At 39.7% G+C, this 20,556-nt stretch overlaps 2 protein-coding genes and 1 long non-coding RNA gene across 3 annotated transcripts; 1 reads left to right on the top strand and 2 right to left on the bottom strand.

The window, feature by feature from the left end:
• Window positions 1-1,097: 1,097 nt before the first annotated feature.
• LOC126594306 (late embryogenesis abundant protein 46) lies at window positions 1,098-2,084 on the top strand. Its single transcript, XM_050260550.1, has 2 exons — window positions 1,098-1,275; window positions 1,487-2,084. Exons 1-2 carry the CDS (start codon window positions 1,177-1,179, stop codon window positions 1,883-1,885), a joined length of 498 nt encoding a protein of 165 aa, XP_050116507.1. The 5' UTR covers window positions 1,098-1,176; the 3' UTR covers window positions 1,886-2,084.
• Window positions 2,085-3,800: 1,716 nt separating this feature from the next.
• LOC126593800 (uncharacterized) lies at window positions 3,801-5,027 on the bottom strand. Its single transcript, XR_007613035.1, has 2 exons — window positions 4,799-5,027; window positions 3,801-4,651 (listed from the first exon to the last, which is right to left on the bottom strand). It is a non-coding gene; the product is annotated as an uncharacterized LOC126593800 (long non-coding RNA).
• An 11,086-nt stretch (window positions 5,028-16,113) lies between these two features.
• Window positions 16,114-19,596, bottom strand: LOC126591949 (zinc finger CCCH domain-containing protein 14-like). Its single transcript, XM_050257675.1, has 3 exons — window positions 19,266-19,596; window positions 18,551-18,611; window positions 16,114-17,084 (listed from the first exon to the last, which is right to left on the bottom strand). The coding sequence occupies exons 1-3, from the start codon at window positions 19,339-19,341 to the stop codon at window positions 16,316-16,318; spliced, it is 906 nt and encodes a 301-aa protein (XP_050113632.1). The 5' UTR covers window positions 19,342-19,596; the 3' UTR covers window positions 16,114-16,315.
• Between the last annotated feature and the right edge of the window lie 960 nt (window positions 19,597-20,556).

Here is a 20,556-nt window from a genome sequence, read left to right on the forward strand (position 1 = left end):
CCATTAAGTTTCTTTGAACCTACCGATGTGGAACATTTAAAAAAATAAACGCGCCCAAATAGTTTATTAAATTTAGAGAGATATAAAGAGATAGGAAACCCAAGTGTGATCCAAAAAGATTTTCGAGTGGCTAAATATAGACCACGTGAAAGCTAGTCAGTTCAGCTAGCTAACTAGAAAATATAGGCTTCTTCGTAGAGACATGCTTTAAATATTAGGAAAATTAACAAAAAAAAGTTTGAAAACTTTGAGTTTTAGTAATAAAAACAAAATAAAATGTAGAGTGAATAATATCATGATTGATTTTTTAGTGTAAAAATGTGGTTTATCGTTAAAATGAACAGTACTAGAATCTTTTCGTTACAATTCCTTTAAATATTTCGAGCTAAAAGTAGCATATATAAGATGCCCTTAAGGCAAATAAAACTTACGTAAAAAGATATGTTTTAAGTCTACTTGCATGTCAAATTTAATGCTACTGCCTTGTTAGTTAAAAATTAATAACAATATATCATGTAAAGAAGTGAAAACGTAAAAAATAGTGCAAAAATTGCTAACATTTCTCATAAGTTTTGGAATTAAAGAAAAAGAAAGGCTAAACATGTCGGCGACCCAATAAAAGTATAAGTAAAATAAAATCCGGACGTAACGCAGCCATAAACGCAGCAGTCGCTCCATGTCGGTTTCATACACCAAGGGCAACGGTACTAATCTACTCCCGTCACCGCTTGGCCACGGGAAATAGATATTCTTTGGAATCTCTTCTACTTAAGTTTAGGGATCAAGATATTCAAATTCTTAAAATTTAATTCAACGATTATAATTATTATAAATTTTTAAAATTTTTTTTATTTATAACCGTCAAATCAAATTTCAAAACTTTAGATTATCTGATCCTATGTTTAGGTGGAAGAGATCCGGAACTCCCCTTTGCCACGTAACTGATTAAGCTTCCAAAACTGCTGCATCACACACACTGTCAGCGTCTGTACGACACGTGTGCACACGTGTCCACACAGAAACCGTTATACTTCTCCCCAGGTCCACCTCAGCTTTCTAGTACTACACGCGTCGTTTACCCTGAACTTGCTCAAAAGTTATATGAAGCTACTCCCACCACGATATAGGGTTGCTTTTGTAAAAATTTCGAAGAAAAAGGAAAGAAGAGAGTGAAAAATGCAGAGTGGGAAGAACGCAATGAAAGAAGCAGCTGCTAACGTAGCAGCCTCTGCCATGTCTGGCATGGAAAAGACCAAAGCCACCGTGCAAGAAAAGGTTATATATATATAATATATGTAGTAATTTTTTCCTTGTTTTAACGAGTTTTTTTAACTTTTAAGTGAATCACTTTCTTCGCTACTATGGGATTTGAACATAATATCGAGAAAAAAACTGCATCAGTGGCGATGATGGGAAGTCACTCAACGCGTTAGTCTTTTTTTTATTATTTTTTTTTTTTTTTGTAAGATGATGTGGTTTTGCGTAGGTGGAGAAGATGAAGTCCAGTGACCCAGTTGAAAAGGACATGGCGGCCCGAAAGAAAGAGGAGAGAATAGTCGAGGCCGAGGTCAACAAGCATGAAGCGATGGAGCAAAACGCGGCGGCTAGGCGGGATGTGGCAGTGGCTACCGGCTATACTGCGACCGGTGCTGGCACTGGGACCCACACGTATTCCACGACTGGGGCCGCAGGGCAGCCGACTGGAACTCACCAGATGTCCGCACTTCCCGGTCACGGCACCGGGCAGCCCGCTGGCCAAGTGACGGAGGGTGTGGCGGAGGCGCACCCTATTGGGACCAACACGGGTACGGGTCGGACAACAGCCCATAATACTAATGTAGGTGGGAATGCGACCAAGTACGGGACCGGTGGGACCTACAGTTGAGACGGACCCTTTATTTTCAAGTTCTTGGCCATGGTGTGGGCCTGAGTTAGGCCGTGTGTGGACCCTTTCTTTGGGGGTCATTATGTAACATGCCTTGTTTTTATGGTTATTTTTTAATGGCCTTAGTGGGTTGAGTTGAAATTGCTTTTTCTTGATATTTGTAAGTTTGAATTGAATAAAATTTGGTACCAGTATGTAATATTTGGACTCCCATGACTTTTTAGATTTAGATTGTGTGGGTACTGGGTAGTAGATTGGATCTCTGCCCGACTATGTGGCTAATTATGGTTCATTTTTATTTTCTAATTGGATAATAAATAAAAATTCCAATTTAAATAGAGATTATCTGTTACTTACTACTACTGTTTAGTGATATTTTTTTTTAGAGTAAATTGTACAAATGGTCGTTCAACTTTAATCAAATTAGAGCAATGGTCCATCAACTAAAAACTCATTACCTTTGGTCCCTCAACTTATCAAAACGTGCAGCTATGGTCCCTCAACTAAAAATCCATTACCATTGGTCCCTGAACTTTAATTCAAGTGGAGAAATGATCTTTTAACTTTAACCCAATTGTAGCAATGGTCTTTCCAATATAACTCGTTTTGACAAATTTTTGTTAATAAGAGGTTTTATGTTTAGTGATATTTTTTTTATTTGTAAATAAGAGGTTTTATGTTTGATTTTTGTTAAAAGAGAATTTGAATTAAATTATTGTTAGTTTATTATGAGATCGAGTCTAGCCCTTTCATTAGTGTATAATATAATTTCTTTACAATAATATTATTTGGTCATAAAGAGAGATATTTCTATAATCTTGGATTGGAAGGATTAGACAAGTTCAAATGTTTTGCGCTAATTTTGTCCGTAGATTTTTGTGGTCTCTATATTAATAGACATTTAATTCTTTTAACTATATTATAAATTTAATACGTGTGTCAATCAATAATAAAATTTACAAAAAAATTTTTTTAGCTGTTGTTATAAATTTAATACCTGTCAATTAATAATAAAGATCACAAAATACACTCATAATGAGTGAAAAAGACTTAAACCAGAAATTAGACTAGACAAACTATGAATATGATCATCAGACTAATTGCTTTGCATAGCGCAAGGTCATGAAACCAAAAGAAATTTACTCTCTCTGCTTTGAGCGATTGCAAATTATAAAACTCTTGATGGAGCTCCCATCAACCACAAACTTAAATGGAAACCCGTGTCCTGCATGAACTCCCTCCGACAAGAAGCTTAAAAATTCAGATCTAAATTAGGGCTGGGCACGGGCCGGGCCGGGCCCATTTTTGAAGGGACCGGACCGGACCCGGAATTAAAGGAGACGGGGCGGGCCGGAGCGGGCATTACAATTCTGAAATTAGGAACCGGACCTTACCCAGCCCGGTTGAAACGGACCGGTTCGGTCCGGGTACACGGGTCCTTTTTTTTTTTCCTGTTTAAAAATGTTTGCTGCACTTCAAACTGCACAGATTCAAACTGCACAGATTGCAGTTTGAAAAAACTGCACAAATTGCAGTTTTTCACAAACTGCACAAACTGCACAGATTGCAGTTTTTCACAACACTACCTCAATATTTATGGGACTACGTCAACTCATTACTAAAAATTTGAATCATTCATAACTTTGCACATTTTAAACATAATAAAAAGGATCTAAATCAATGAAACGAATTTAGGCTACATAATCACGATACATAAATCGGTGTGTGTAAATCATTCCCCTCTCTTTATCATGAGTAATACAATTTTTAGGCAAATTGCAATCAACTTGTCTCTGTTTTTTCTTTGTTTAAATAGGTGTGTAAATCATACCACCGATGGCTACCTCTTCTTTTATGTTGGAGCTCTCAAATACAAGTGATACATAAAAGTTTTCACACAATAGGCAGAGTCAAGTTAATAAGTTGCAGCCTGGAATAAATTTGAATAGAGATAGCACAAACTAATATACTACTTGAAACGATGAATGATGAATACATGCCGTATGATACATGAAACATCGATGCTATCTGTTAAATACATTACAGAATAATATACATACCTAGATACGAAAACATATATTGAAATTCAATAGTGTCCCCCAAATTGTTAGCAACAGGTATGTACAACATATCTCATTAAGCAAACTAATCCAAACTATCCACAAAAGCTAACTGTCACCACGCCACCACACCACCACCTACGCCTGTCTGTCCACTCCCAAGTCCTACTCATATGAGAAACATGAGGCCGAGTGCAACCACACATGCTACTGTGTGAACTACATACAACTACATGCTTCCCAGTATTCTCGACACCAACTCTATTCAATCTGCTATGTAGAAACGCAGCAACTTCAATGGTTTCACACCTTTTCCTAGCACAAATAAATCAAAAGACTAAAACTTGAATTTTCTATTGACTCTAGTTAATCTCAATTTTAAAAGGAAATCAGGTGCAGTAACCTACAGAAACCTCAATTCCTTCTTCAGATTGGGAAGGGAAATGAAATCCCGTCGAGCAATTCTCCAACATTTTTAGGGGTTTCTAAACGAGTTTGTACAAGAGAAGAAACTAGCTCTTTCACTCCGTACTGTACAAGAGAGCCGAGAGATTTTTTTTTTATTGCACTGAAATTGAATTGCAAAGCCAATTATTACGGATTCCTTTAACCTCATTTCATCAATCACAGGAGAAAATTCACAAAACATTGAGCAGCACAGGGAAGAGTTCAAATATCTATAATATCGTAAGCATTTCCTCTCTTTCTGAAAAAAAAAAATCAAAAGAGGAATATTTTTTATAGCTCAATCATCGATCTACAAATTCTACAAATTCTAACTTAAAACCCCTAAAAATCCCTACACCAAAAATTCACATTAATAGTAAAACTGTAAAACCTAATTCAAAATTACCTAAATTTTAGAGGGATGATGGTTGGTACTTGCCTTGGTACTGGTAGTAGCAGTGTCCTCGACGGTGGTGATAGGGTGATGATGGTGGTTGCGACGGCGGAGGTGGTGATGGGGGGTGATGATGTTGGTCGGAGTTAAGGTGAGCACTGTGAGTCGAAGTCGCGACAACGCTGTGAGAGTGGTGAGGTGAGCACTGTGAATCGGAGTTGAGGGAAGGGATAGGGAGAGGGATTCGAGGAAGAGGGATTCGAGGAAGAGGGATAGGGAGAGGGACTCAGGGAGAGGGAGTCAAGGGAGAGTTTGAAAATCCGAGAGACTGTGAGGCTGCTGAGGGAAGCTGAGGATGCTTCTGGAACTCGGGACCGGGGAAGGTTTGGCTAGGGTTGAAATTGAACTGACGGTTGAGATTGGATGGAGAGATGATATTAAATCTCATCCGTCCAATCTAATACAAACGGGCCGGTCCGGGTACCCGCAGATCCTATAATTTTGGAATCGGCCCGCCCCTAAAACTTCAATTACCCGGCCCGCCCCGCCCCGTTCTATTTTTCCAAAACTAAGAACCGGCCCGTACCCGCCCCGTACCCGTATTACCCGCCCCTACCCGCGGGTCCAGGACCCGTTTGCCCAGCCCTAATCTAAATAACTTGTGGTCCTAAAAATAAATAGAGATCCCTTACTCTCTCTCTCTCTGTGAGGGTTAATCTCACCGATCTGTGTGAGTGGTTCATGTGGAGCTAAAAAATAATCATAAGGCGACATGTGAATTTTTGTGTAAAAGAACAAAATTATCCTTGAGGCACATCGGATTTCCCACGCACGAGCAGCAGACAATCATCCCTCAATCAAGTCAAAAGTGCCCAAAAAGGTAACAAATTCAAAATTATTTCATCAATCCTTATCTTATATTCGCTACAAGGTAATTATTCTATAACCTTCAAAACATTCCTTATAAATTGAGTTAATTGGCCAATTAATGGATTAATTACCTAATTAATCCATTTATTGCCAAATAAATGATCCATTACACTAAAAAAGTACCCAAAAGGCCGACCACTCTCTCTCCCAAAAGGGCCGGCCATGCTTTATATATTGAACCCCATTTTCTATAAAAAGCTAAGTCTACACTCTTGCAAAACTCCAAAAACTCTCTAAACATTTTTCTCTCTAAATTCTAACTTTGGCATTAGAGGTTCTTCGGCCAAAGCCTCCCGTTCATCGTGGGCGCGTGAGGCTTTTGGCCTTAACCAAAATGTTCATTCGCGGCTAAGCCCACAAGGAGCATCCTCCATCTCACTTCGGAGTAGGCAGCATGCAGACGGAAAGAAGTAGTCACTCAATCTGACTCAAGTTTAACTGGCAACTTGCGAAGAATTCGCTCGCTTGCTAAGAACACGTTACACGCACCGCATCCACGACAAATACGAGCTAAACACATGGAAGAGCAGCCTAGACCAGCAAGTCACGGCTGGGGGCAGCCAATAGCTCTACTACCTCAACAAAGGCAAATTCAGGAAGAAGTATAAAGACTATTGACCAAACGATTGCGCAATTTCCAACGCAACGAGGTCACCGACGAGGCACTACGACGGAACATGACCAACATAAGCAGGTCACCCTTCACGGACTAGATCGAGTAGGCAAAGCCTCCACGCGAGTTCAGCATGCCACATTTCACATCTTTCAAAGGGGATGAGGACCCAAAGAGCCACTTAAAGCACTACCGAAGCACAATGATCCTTTATCGAAACAACGACGACCTCATGTGCAAGATATTCACCTTCACTTTACAAGGCAAAGCGCAAGATTGGTTCTACACCCTGCCGCCACAATCCATTCGAAGTTTCGACGAACTTTCTTTGATTTTCATCAAAGAATATTCATCACATCGCTCATTTGTTCAACATCAAGAATAACCCAAAGGAGTCGCTTCCCAACTATGTGAAGAGGTTTAAAGCAGAGAAGGCAAGGATAGTCGGATGTAACGACTCGATAGCTAGAGCAGCCTTCCAAAAAGGACTTCCAGCAGAGAAGCATGCACTTTGGGACTAGGTTTGCCAATGCATATTCAAGGACTTGAAGAAGTATTCGACATCACCTCCTTACTATCCAAATCGAAAGCAGCGGAGAATTTAGTTGCATGTTTGACGGTATCTAAAGGAGCAATAAGCACTACCATCATACGAGAAGAGTTTGGGACCCGACTACCTGTATTCCATAGTTCAAAAGCTCTCATCGATGCTATTAGAAATTCAAAAGCTAACTTTGGCGATATTTGCTACAACCCGGAAGCTCAAGTTTTACCTTCAAACACACACAGTCATCCTACGCATTATTCCGCCCAATCCAGACGCATGACGATAAAGGTGTAAACCCTGGCAGATGCCAAGTTTTCTGACGAACGCAACAACTCCACCCAAAAGACACGCCAAGGGCAGACGAACACTGGAAGGACACAATCGAAAGTAAGTTTTGTCTTCGTCGCCCCAAAAGATTCTACATAAGAGCAACATGTACCGGCAGTTGAGCACCACCTCCTGTTGCGCGTCACATGGCCCTAGCCGACCCTTGCTTCATAATTTAGCTCTAGAGTGGTCCAATACCGGCAGTTGAGCATTTCCTGCTATGTGTAGCATGGTCCTAGCTCTACAACTCCCTACCAAGCATTCACGACACAATAGAGCGGCCCAACGATGCCTCGAAGGTAACTGAGCACGCCCTAGTCGCGCCTGCTCCACCAGATGGAGACTTCTGGCATTTGCATGTCGACGGCCCATCCAACTACAAAGGTTCGAAAACAGGCGTAGTCCTTGTTACCCCAAACAATTCGATACCCGAATAAGCGATTACTCTAGGCTTCAAAGCATCCAATAACGAAGCAGAATACGAGACCCTACTAGCAGTTTTCTAAATAGAAAAAGACTTGGCAGTGAAAAAGCTCGCAATTCATTCTGATTCCCAACTAATCCAGATTACTTAAGGCGTTTCAGACTTATACCTTCACTCAAGCTCCACAAGCAGACAACGCTCACGTGGACGCACTAGCCGGCCTAGGCTTCGCCTTCGACCACCAACTCAAATGCTCTATTCCGGTGGAATATCTAGCTAAGCCAAGCATAGAGGCAAAACCAGCAGCCGAGGTGTCACATATCTCTGCTGCCTAGCGCCTCCTGATAGCCTGAAAGTTCTAAGCTTAATCCACATAGGCATTTATGGAAATCACTCTGGAGGTCGATCATTAGCATAGAAGGCTCTTAACGCAGGCTACTACTGGCCTACCATGCACCGAGATGTTAAAGAGTTAGTACAAAAGTGCGACCGTTGCCAACGTTACAAGATGATACCATCACTGTCTGCCAGCGAGCTACACTCGTAGACGAATCCTTGGCCATTCACGCAATGGGCAATCAACCTGGTAGGACCTATGTCGTCTACTACTGGGGGCAGAGGCATGATGATCGTGGCAACCGACTACTTCACCAATGGGTGGAGGCAGAACCTATGACGACCACAACTCAGACGGACATAGAACGCTCCATATGGAGGAATATCATTTGTCGATTTGGCATAATTCAATCCATCGTCAAAGACAACAGCCCGTAATTCGTGGGCAAAACTTTGGCGAATCTCTTCCAAAAATATGGCATCAAGCAGCACATGTCCATGCCAAGATATCCTCAAGGTAATAAACGGGTCGAAGCATCAACAAGATGATCATCGATCGCCTCAAGAAATCCCTCACCAACAACAAGGGAAAATGGTCAGACGAACTCCCCAGATGTCTAAACGTATATCGCACCACCAAAAGACGAGCAACCGGTTAGACTTCTTTCTCTTTAGCATTTGGCTCAAAAGTAATCATTCATCCCAATGTCATCAAGCCAAGTATCACCGCTTTACTTCCAAGCATTAAGTAGAACAGTAAGGATATGGCTATAAGCTTAAATCTAGTAGAGGAGAAGCGCGAGCAGACCATCACTCGCACCGCAGCTTACTAGTAGCAGCTCTTCTCTAGCTACAACAAAAGGGCCAAGATCCTGCAGTTCCAGCCCGAAGATCTAGTCCTAAGAAAAGCCTTTATCACTGCGCCCAAAGAAGGCTCCAAAAAGATGGATCCCATATGGGAAGGTCCGTACAAGATCAACAGAGTAGGCGGAAAGAGTAATTACACCTTCGCCACCATGAAATGACAAAAAGATCGAAAAGTAGTGAAATGCCTACAATTTGAGGAAGTATCATGTGTGACCTCCCGCTACATCAAAGCCCAAAGACTCAAGCAGCTCAATAGGCACCAACTCTTAAGCTGAGGATTATCCAGTTATTATGCAGTTCATACCTTACAACTAAGTTCTCGTTCGTTTCACTCGTTTTTCAATAAGGAATTCAGAAGTAATCACAACTTGGCTCGACTGTATGCTTACAACAACTTATCACTCATGCACTTCAAAAGAATATCACGCCCTTCTTAGGGACTTATCGTAGGAATTGCGCCCCCCCCCCCCGAGGGACCAACCATGCTCTCCAGTGCGAAAGGGAAAATTAATTGCTCTCCAATACGATAGGGTAAACCAATTCCCCGACACCCACATGGGTCAACTCTCTAAGACGGAAGGATAAACTCTACACTCCGAATATCCAGACATGGATAAGCCTAGCTGCCCTAGTATAACTAGATGCACGATGGCTTGCGCTGAGATTCTTAGAAGTAGCCACAATGGTCTTTTTCAAGGCTTAGCTAACTGAAGGGGTCTCTTGGCCTAATCCGCAAGGAACCGGGCCTTAGAGACAGAAGGGGCACATTACGCAGTACGCCTTATATACGGCTACCCTGGAACCCTAAAGCTACTACCGAGTGCATTAAGGTAGCCTACGGTTTCCAGAAGACTGCATACGGCTTGCCCTTCGAGCAATAAAACCACGCTAGACTTATACAACCGCACATTCTTATAAAAGGTTAAACAAGCTAGTGAGCATATACGAAACTTTATCCACTGCCGACTTGCTATGTAGTCGATAAACTTCACCTCTGCTAAGCGCGGAACAATCTACACCAAGTCCTAAAGTGTTGTGATACTTGCTACGCAACCTACGGAATTGGAAAAAGCCAAGGTTAACAGCCTAATGGTTACGCAGACTTGTCTACTTCTGTAAGTAAGGCATCCAGCTGCCAACCCTATGACTAACAACTTTGCAAAGTTCTACACCAACATTTACGGCTACATAGGCTACACAAGCCTGTCTACTTATAGAAAAGTAACATGCCTACCACTGGTCTATAAAGTCTAAAGGATATGGCATGAACAAAAGAAATAAAGATGAAGAAAAGCGATTGAAGCATGTTTATAAACAACTAGCAAAGGCCGAAGAAGTTCAAGCAAAACAAGAACTATAAGGAAAAACAAAGAAAATCCTAAAGGCTATCTAGAAGACTACACTTCAGCAGCTTAGGCATCCCACAACTACTCGATCGCCACACCTTCAGCAGCCACGACGCTCTTAGCAGCGACATCATCCAGCGCTTCACCCCTAGCTGCCCCAGCCTGGGCACCAACTTCTATAACTACTTCACCAATGAAAGCTTCAAAAGTAAAAGCAAGCAAGTATTTCGGAGAAATAGAAAAGATCTCGAAACCTCGAGCCCATCCTTCTCACCCTTCAGCTGCTCCTCCTCTTCGAACATACCAACATGGACGCGCTGCAACTCATCCACTTCCTTATTCAAACTTTCGTTGATCTTTAGTACACCTTGAAGTTCCAACACTTGGGGTTCAAGCCTATCAATGACCTTCTTGAAGTAGATCACTTGATTATAAGCAGCAATTAACTCTTTATCCTTTGCATAAGCAACAAAACGAAGCTCAGAGATTGCAAACTCAAGATCTTGAATCTGAGGTATGTAACATCCAATCTCGTTCTCTGCACTTTCATACTTAACTTGGATCGAGTTAAGCTTAGTCTTCAAGTCAACAATATATTGGCGAGCGGTCTCAAGTTGCAGAGAAGTATGGGCAGAAATAGTATACCCCTTCAAAGCAATGAGTTTAAAATCCAACCTCTTGATCTCCTCGGCCAAGGAATAAGCTTCAACTGCCATAATCTTCGCCACCTCCTTGGCAACCTTGCTATATCTGCATCATAGCAAGCAGAGCAGTCATTCTATATTGGATCGTATGCTTCGTAAAGGAACTTGAGCAAACAAACCTTTCTAAACGCCATCAATAAACTTGGCATAAACGTCTATGTCTTCAAGCAGATCTGGTTATCTGGTTTCAAAAGCACACAGATCTCAGTAGCCTTCCTAGAAGCAGGCTTAGTGGATTTCTCATAGCTGCCCACGTGAGCAGTCTCCTCCTTCCCAGCAGGTGAATCAATCTTAGCAACAGATGGAGTGGGCCTTAGTGCCACTTTAGCAGCAGAGTCTACCTTATCGTTCTTCATAATAGCAAACATTTCCAAAAGAAAACCGGACTTAGCACCCAATGGACGTCTTGGCACAGACTTCGGCACTGGGGTATGACAAGACCTCTACACAGAGAAATACTATCAGCAATCGTACAAGCCATTCTCGACATGGCAGGCGCCACATGCTCAGATCTAGCAGCTTCATTTTTTCCTATTGGAAGAAGTTATATCAATCACAGGCTCTCGGCAGCAGGAGGACCTTCACAAACAGCGGATGAAGTCTTTATTTTTTCTCAACCAGCATTTCTTGAGCAGGCAGGGAAGATCTCTTCTTTCCACCTTCATTCATAGTAGGCTCTACGATAGCATTCAGATGAGCCAATGCATCTGCCTTGATCCTCTTAACCTCTTCTCTTGGGAGCAGCCTACCTTTCTCACAATGAAGAGGAATAAGCAGCCAATGCCATTCATAGTACTCATCAGGGAAGCTCAACCCATACTGGTTTTTCCCTTATTTTTCTCTCGGACCAGCAGGCATGAGGCCTACATGCCCAGCATTTCAGCAGCCTATAAGGCCCGCAATCTCCTTGTTTATCTCAAAGGACATAAGTCATGCGGCTCGCCTAGCACTGCGCCCTAGCACCTCAATCCGCGGCCAGCCGCATAGCTGCCCTTGGCTTTAGCCAAACCAAGCAGCTCCAGCAGTGGTCTTTGCCACAACATTTCCTTAACCCATGTCGAGCCGACGTGCTGCACCACCCCGACGGCTGCCCTGCAGCAGCGCTATTTAAGAAAAAGATAAGGAAAATTAATTTTTTTCTTATCTCGATGCAGTGCAGAGAAGACAAAAAAAGCAATGAAAGACGGTCATTTGCACGGGCAAGTGTAGAAGATTGCTAAGGAAGGGAGAACAAATATCCTCTAGCTTTCTCTCTCTTGTAAGGTAGAATAAATCGTTCTCCAAAGTTGATTTAATAATCCACTTAAGGATGACTTAAATAGGTTTTGAGAGAAATTTATTTCCCTTTCCTAGAAAGATCTAATTTCCAATTAAAGAGGGAATTTACATCAAAATAGGAAGCAATCCTATGCTTCCTAAAGCAAGAAGATCTCTACACCTGCTGCTCTTTCCTGTGAGCAGCCCAATAGATGTGGGAGCATTTATGAAGCCAAAAATAATCACAAGGCGACACGTGTATTTTTGGGTAAAAATGACAAAATTACCCTTGAGACACATCAGATTTCCTACACGCAAGCAGCGGACAATCATCCCTCAATCAAGTCAAAAGTGCCCAAAAAAGGTAACAAATTCAAAATTATTTCATCCATCCTCCTCTTATATTCCCTACAAGGTAATTATTCCATAACCTTCAAAACATTCCTTAGAAATTGAGTTAATTGGCCAATTAATGGATTAATTACCTAATTAATCGATTAATTGCCAAATAAATCACCCATTACACTCAAAAATTACCCAAAAGGCCGGCCACTCTCTCTCCCAAGAGGGTCGGCCATGCTCTATATATTGAACCTCATTTTCTCTAAAAAACTAAGTCCACATTCTTGCAAAACACCAAAAACTCTCTAAACACTTTTCTCTCTAAATTCTAACTTTGGCATTGAAGGTTCTTCGGCCAAAGCCCCCCATTCATCGTGGGCGTGTGAGATTTTTGGCCTTAACCAAATGTGTTAATTGTTTTGTAGGTGCAATTTTATCCAAGATCAAGGATGAAGAAATTTTCTTCCACGGTTCCCGATCGAGTCCACTTTCGGTGCCGCCGATCCTAGTTCCAACTGGGATCGGTGGGTTTTCTTTTGTTTCTTTCTCCTTCTCTTTCTCCTCTTCTATCCGATGTTTTCTTCCTAGGGTTTTTTGGCCGATCTGCCAAATTCTCTCCCCTTTGCTGTCTCTCATCCATTTTCATCCAATTTCCCAGCTTCTGTCACCCTTTACCGCGATTTGTTGTTGTTAGTGTGCTTTGATCTGGTGCTGGCTCTGGGCCGAGTGTTCCTTGCACCCCTCTCCCACCTTCTCTTTGTTGTCTGCCCTTGTTGGCAGTGTTGCTTGTGGACTGCCATGAGCTTCTTTCACTTGACTGTAGGTTTTCTGGGGTCTGTAGTTGTGATGGGCATGAAGCTTGGAATTGACTGCTGGTGTTGGTGAGGCGTGGCTTTATTTGGGGACCGAATTTGACTCGATTGACATGCACGGCTGCTATTTTGGTGGTTGTAATGGCGGTTTTGGTGGAGGTTGTAGCGACTCTGGTTGTTTCTGTGTGTTCTTTGTTTTGGGCTCAACTTTTGGTTGGGCCTCTATTGGTTGTTTGTGTTTTTCGTTCCTGGGCCTTTGTGTTGTAAATTTTGGGCATTTGGGTTGTAGTATTTTTTCTGATTGTTGTTGGTAATGTATGTTCCTTTGCTCCAAATAAAAATAAATAAAAAATAAAAAAACTAACTTATGGTTCTTAAAAAATCAGATTAATTGGGAAAACTTTTGAGGTATCTTGTTGTAATGCGTACGCTTTATATTGTGATGGGTTCCTAAAGTCGGATATGACATAAACCGGTGGGACTCTGGATCATGTTTCTGTCCCTTCATTTATATTCTCTTGTCTACTTTTAACACCAAAAATTTGTTTGGCCGAATATCTTTTCAAGTTGAGAATCAGATATTTTGAAACAAAATTTCATGATTAACATTTAAAAAAAATATATGTCAAAACCCAAAGACATGTGACTATTTTTTACATTATAATTCCATCAGGTTAGAAAACTGACACGTTAGAGCACTATCGTGGTATTTGTGTTAGTAATCCAAATACATGTGACTATTTTTTACATGTCCTTATCTTAATAGTACGAAATGCTATCATAAATGTGTATTCGGATGAGCTTTTTTTATGAAAGAAATGATTCCAAGGCTTTCTGAAAATGAAAATCTATATGAATTCTTCACCATCTCATACTTTTAGCATAATGTTTTATTATATTGATATAGAAATTATGTTAAAAATATGAAGTTGCGAAAAATTTATAAAAGGTATCATTTTAAATGAGTCTCTTAGCATTTTCTCCTTTTATAATAAGATTGGTGGAAAGTTGAGATGATTGAAATTTCAACTTGGACTCGCTGGTGATTGTGTGGGTTTTTGTGTAGTTTTTTTTATTTTTTTTAACAAACGATATTCTATACTAAAAAGGAGATGATGAGTTTAGCTTCATAATGACTAGCAATAATGTGGTTCAAATCTGTTTTTGTCAAAAATCGAACATAATACCTCTCACTTACAAATGAAGAAGAATATCATTAGTCCGTAGTATTAAATGGCGTATTTTTAGTAGTTGAAATAGTGGGTTCTATAATAAGCTGTACAAGTTGTGGGAGAGTGATGTATGAGAATAGCCATTCATTTGCTTAATAGGCACTTGTCTCACCTATTTAATTTTTTTTTTATCGGTAGTGCTTTAAGGGTGCGTTTGGTACGTGGGACGGGACGGGATGGAACGGGACGAGGCGTTCCGTCCCGCGTTTGGTGCGCCAAAAATGGGTGGAACGGGCTGTTCCACGGGACAGATTTTGGGTGTTTTTGCGTCCCACCTCCTCCCCCTGGAACGGGTTTGTTCCACGTCTGTGGAACACAATGTTTTACCATTTTAAGACAAATATACCCCATGTCTTTTTCAAAAATTACACCTTTGTTCCGTCCCGTCCCGTCCCGTTCCGTCCCGTCTGCGTACCAAACGCACCCTTAAGAGCACACAAGACTTTTGTTGAATATCAGAGTGCGAAATAAATAAAACTACAAAATAATAAAAATATTATTAAACAAACTGAGAATGCCGAAACGGCTATAAAACCCTAAGAGATTACATTGTGACTAACTTGTTCTCGACTGAATAACAAACATGCTATTTATAATAAACTAACCATAATCCTAAAAGGTAAGAAATCAGAACCTTAATGATAACGGGCTAAGCCAAAAAAACCCAATATTCAAATAAACCAAAATACTAATATTTTCCAACAACCTTCACATAGACGGTGTCCTTGGCTGTTAGAGAAAGTTTGAATTTATATCTTTAATTGTACAATTAACAAATGTTAATAAATTAAATGGTTCCACTACTAGACATAATTGGATCCACTCCGGATGTCCGGAGCCTAGGGATCAAATCATTTGAGCCGTTAATTGGTGTGTAAAAGAAATCAAAGCCGTTGATTTTGTATGGTGGGCCAGGAAAATGAATTAATGGGAATCGTTGGATTGAATTTGTGTGGCTCAGATGAATTGATCCCTAGGCTCTAGACACTAAAGTCTGGAGCGGATCCAATTCCCTACTAGACTAATAGTTGCAACATACTTTTTTGTGATAACATTCTCACACATGTTGTGCTTGATACGTGGTAAGGAATCCGGATCCTCGCCGGATGCTCTTTATGAGGATTCCAGGAATCCGTGAATCGTGTTCGTTTAAAATTAAACACAAACAGTACTTGACAAAAACTAACCGCACGATATAAAATGAACGGACACTATTCAAAAATTCTCACAATCCTCATAAAAAAAAAATCCGGAGAACATCCTGTTCGCGTGGTGAGGGACAAGTTGGAGAGAAACATTGGTTTTATAATACCAAACTGTTGGCTCGTCTCTGAAATCTTTACAGGATGAAATTTGCGAGACTTACGTCAACTTCATGATGAGTTTTTATTCTCTTCTTTACTTACATTGAACCAATGGTAATAATTCATTTAGCATACAAAAGTTAGAGTTGTACAGCTTCTGCCTTCCAGATCTTGTATGGTGGGCTTCCTGATCTTGTTGCCAATCTCCACTCACACCTGACACCTAAGACTACAGAGCCAGGTTATATATATATATATATTTTTTTTTTTTGGAAACGAATAAAAATGTTCATTTAACCCAGTTTTTAACATAAGGAAAATGTCAAGCACATAAGACATATATTCAGAAAGTAACGTTTATGCCTACAAAAACCTCAGATATCATTATCTGTAAATTCATCTGGGTGGTATTGCACATCGACAAATCAAAACAGCTCTCCCACTAGTACACGATTCTGACTGCAAGAAAAAATATTCAAAAAGAGCACTCACACTCCAGACTTCCGCAATTCAGCAGCCCCGTGTGCAAAGTGACATCTTTCTCCAAAGGTGCAAGTCCCCTTGGTAAAATTATCACATAGTTTCGTCTTATAGTTACTTCTGGGAGGGGCTGGGGCTCCTCGGCCTCCTCCTCCACCTCCTCCTCCTCCTGGAGCCTTTCCAGGGCCAGAGGTTGAAACAGTCGCAATTAGCTCGCTTACCATGGCACTAGCTTGCTGAATCTGTTCAAAGGTCCCCTCAAGTTCAATGTTCCTGAGATTGGGATTTGACTCATGGTCCCGGATTGAAAGCTTGGCTCCTGTCCGGAGACAAATCTGCTTCGAATGCACACCACCCTTCCCAATTATGGCTCCTGCATGTGAAGCATCCACACTGATTTTTGCTGTAGATGAGGCACCAAAGCTAGATGCAGGGCCTGCCAGGTGTGGCTCCATCCAATTACCCATACGGCCTGGACCAGGTCCCATGGCACGAGGATCATCGTGGGACTGAGCAAGAGGCTTGCCGAGTTCCCACTCACCATGAGCAAAATGACATTTGTCACCAAATTTGCAGCCTTCAGGAGAATTATATTTAGTACATATGCGTGATTTAACTCCAGATGAATTGGATCCATTGGAATGGGATGGTGGGCCAGGAATGTTCCTAGGTGGTGGAGGAGCAGGCGCCAGATTCATCATTTGAGCTACGGCATTGTAACCTCCAGGAACGTAGTGCAGAAAATGGCAACTCTCACCAAAAGGACATCCAGCAGTGCTGCAACCAGAATCATAGAGTTCAATACTCAGATGACCATGAACAATTAGTAACTTTTATCTACAAACACACATGGAAGCTCAGGCTGACAGTGTTCACTCAATTTGAAGCAAAGTAATAAGGTTAAATAGTCTACAGTTCCTCCTAGCATTGTCAAGTACTGACAGAGTATCACTGTACAGGTAAAGATGAATTTCATAAAAAGTTTTAGATGACACAAAATAGTTGACCAGACAAATCACATCCCTCCATTTGCACAAAAATCACAAATCCATAAACCTGATACCAACGACATCGAATTGAGAATACAATTCAATCTAAATTCAAACAAGAAAAATTCAGGAACACACACACGTATATATTTATATATAGATTATAAGATGAATTATAGATCTTAGTACAATAAGATATGGTAAGGCAACTGATCAAGAACCCATTATGTGTGTTACAAAGACTCCTGTAGTCGAAACATTACTGATTTGACATTACTGATTTGCAGGCACCCACAAGCTATTTAGGTGCTCAAATTTTCATATGTTGGCTCATTTTGATTTCAAAATTTGGTTCCTAGATTCTTTGAGTATTATTTAAACGGCTAAGTTTATAAAGCGTTTCAGAATAATTGCAAAGCAATATATACAATTTGCAAGAATCGTGTAATTCAAACTCGGAACCTATAACTGAGAAAAAAGACGGTCACTAACAAAAGATCAGAGATTCTGTAAGATTGTAGAGAGCCCCAATCAATCTTCCCTCCATTCCCATTGTATAGGCACAAAGATGAAGACAAAAGAAGGAAAAAGAAAGAAAAGCCTCTCAACTACAAAATAATATTTGGAGCTAATATCAAAATTTTTTTTTTCATTGGACAAGTGCCTCGTATCATTGTGACTGAAGTATGTTATCTATGAGCTAAGTTTTCTATGCGATAAGAAGAACAGACACCTTCATATCTATCCAATGTTGTGATCAAGAGCTTAAACAAAAGGTATGGGAAATTAACTCACAATTTAGCATAAATGGGTCGGTGCAAGTTGTGATATCTGAGTTGAACGGTACAACAGCTTAAAATTTTTACAAAAATCCAGAAAATGTACCATTCAATTATATCTTACCAATGTTTGAGATAAAACGAGAACATTAATTGAGCTACAAGGTACAGTGCAGATAATTTACATGCAATGCTCAATCTCATTATATTTCATTAGGGTGAAATGTGGTCTAGTGAATGATTATCCATGTAGTTCATAAATAAATCAGTTTTCTGTTACACGGAATTTGTCAACTTCATTCGACCAAAGCGAAGTGTGTACCTGTATAACAACTATGAACTCCCAGTTCATTAGTGCAATTATAAGATTTCATTTTGTAACAACTGTAAGTTGAAATTTTATAAAATCGTACAACAGCCTTAAAATTGATAAGATAAATTTCATGATATTTACTTAGATGAGAAAGATTTGAACCTGAAAAATTTGGTGCATGGCTTCGATTTGCTTCCTACACCAGTTGAAAAGGACTCCAATTCTGTTACAAAACATTAATTACTTTCTCTCAGTTACATTTTCTCCTGATCCTTAATCCAATTGTTGTAGAGCATCTCAAACTCATTTAAAAGTTTGAACCAAAGCGATAGAAAGATTAAAATTAGTCACCTGTATAACCCTAGTCCAAATAATCCAAGTACAACATGATTTTATTTAAATAGATTAACCATCAAATTCAACACGATTATTCTGTGTTTTATCAAGCATGTTTAACTTCCGTAAACGACCTAGCACATCGAAAGCAACTTCATTTGAAGGACACAAACTTGGGGTCATTATGAAAGAACACAAACTACCAAAAACATAAAAATTCAGAAATTACGAATATTTAAGAAAAACCCAGAAACAATAACACATCAAGTGAACATCTCAAACAGTCTAAATTCTGAAACACATCATAGATATTTGAAATACATTCCACATCCAATAAACCCAAATTGCAAAAAAGAATCAGGAATCTTTATGCAGCAAAGGGAATTTCAAGCTTCAGAAACTTTCTCAGCAACCAAACAGAAAATGGAAAAAAAATAGTAGGAAAACTACAACAACAAAAAAAAGAAGATAAAACTAACGAAAAAAACAGTGAATTCCCCAAATTCACAAGAAACAGAGTGAGAGAAAGCAAAGAGCGAACCTTGCTTGTTCTTCTTGAAGCCGCCATTAGAGTGAAAGCCGCCACCTTCATGTCGACCTCTTTTACGAGTATCCATTATTCCAGAACCCAGATCGAGATCCGAAACGAATCCAACCCACTACAAAACGACGACCAAGAGAGCACAGAAACAATGAAAGAATCCCTAGATTCCTGCTAAAGAAAACCCTAGAGAGAGGATTAGAGAAGAAGAAACACAGAAAGGAAAACCCTAGCCCAAACCCTAACCCTAGAAGAAAGGTACCGGAAGTGGAAGAGGAAGAACAGCAGCTGTTGGAGGGATAAAAAATAAAAAAAATAAAAAAAAGCGGCTTCGAATATGAGAGTGGGAAAGTCCAGAGCTTTGGGATATTATTTATTATATTATCAACTATTTATTTTTATTTTATTAAAATATCAAGAAATTACCTTAATAAATATTTGTACATGATAATATTTTTTTAATAAATATTTAGTAATTTTTTAAAAAAAACGAAAATTAGGGTTCCGCTTGTTGCCGCCAAGATGCTGGGTTTGCTGACGTAAGCTCGAATCTAATTACTTGCCCTTTTCTCATTTTATTACTTACAAAAAAAACTAAAACAAATTCACTGAATTTTGGTTAATGAAATTCAAGTTCTTTCCTGGTTTGTTTTCTGATAGATGATAAAACAGATTGGTAATATATAACAAGTTAATAACGTAAAAACATTATAAAAAAAAAAGAAGGAACCGATCTATGACGCCATTTGTTTTACAAAATGTTGTATACATCTTTTTGTGGGGTACACTTTGTAATGTATTTTAACAATGTGAACTCTCTATCGAGATCATGTCTACAAAAAAATCACACAATCTAAAATTATATGACCATTGGATTTAGGTTTCACGGTTCTTTGTAGAACTGTATTCATCTATTTTTTTCATTTCAAATAAATATCTTAATAGTTTTGAATTTGTCTAATTCTTTTTATGTATGACTTAAGAATAATATTCTAAAATATAAAAGATGTGGGTCGTCAAAATACATTATTGAGAAATTGTAAAAAAAAAAAAAAAGAAGAAGAAATAATGTCACAAATTCACTAAAAACTTCAAATTGGGACGGTAGAAATAAATAAATGTTGTGACTTATTTTATCTGACATGGAGAGTAGGGAGATAGATGTGTTTGTAAGGTTGTGTAGAGGATGTGTTATTCCCCCTACGCAATGCCTTTATTTATAGTTAAAAAGAAGGGAATGATCCTTCTCCTCCAATGAATACAAATCATAATAGGGAAGAATAACTAGAAT

The sequence above is a fragment of the Malus sylvestris genome, chromosome 12 (genome assembly GCF_916048215.2).
Source record: "Malus sylvestris chromosome 12, drMalSylv7.2, whole genome shotgun sequence".
In the NCBI taxonomy this organism is placed as follows: domain Eukaryota; kingdom Viridiplantae; phylum Streptophyta; class Magnoliopsida; order Rosales; family Rosaceae; genus Malus; species Malus sylvestris.

Coding starts and splice junctions, on each gene's coding strand:
- LOC126594306 (XM_050260550.1), top strand. CDS start 1,177: ATGCAGAGTGGGAAGAACGCAATGAAAGAAGCAGCTGCTAACGTAGCA. Junction 1,276..1,486: donor AAGCCACCGTGCAAGAAAAG/GTTATATATATA, acceptor GGTTTTGCGTAG/GTGGAGAAGATGAAGTCCAG.
- LOC126591949 (XM_050257675.1), bottom strand. CDS start 19,341: ATGGATACTCGTAAAAGAGGTCGACATGAAGGTGGCGGCTTTCACTCT. Junction 18,612..19,265: donor CTTCAAGAAGAACAAGCAAG/GTTCGCTCTTTG, acceptor GTTTTGTAACAG/AATTGGAGTCCTTTTCAACT. Junction 17,085..18,550: donor CCATGCACCAAATTTTTCAG/GTTCAAATCTTT, acceptor TTCTGGTTGCAG/CACTGCTGGATGTCCTTTTG.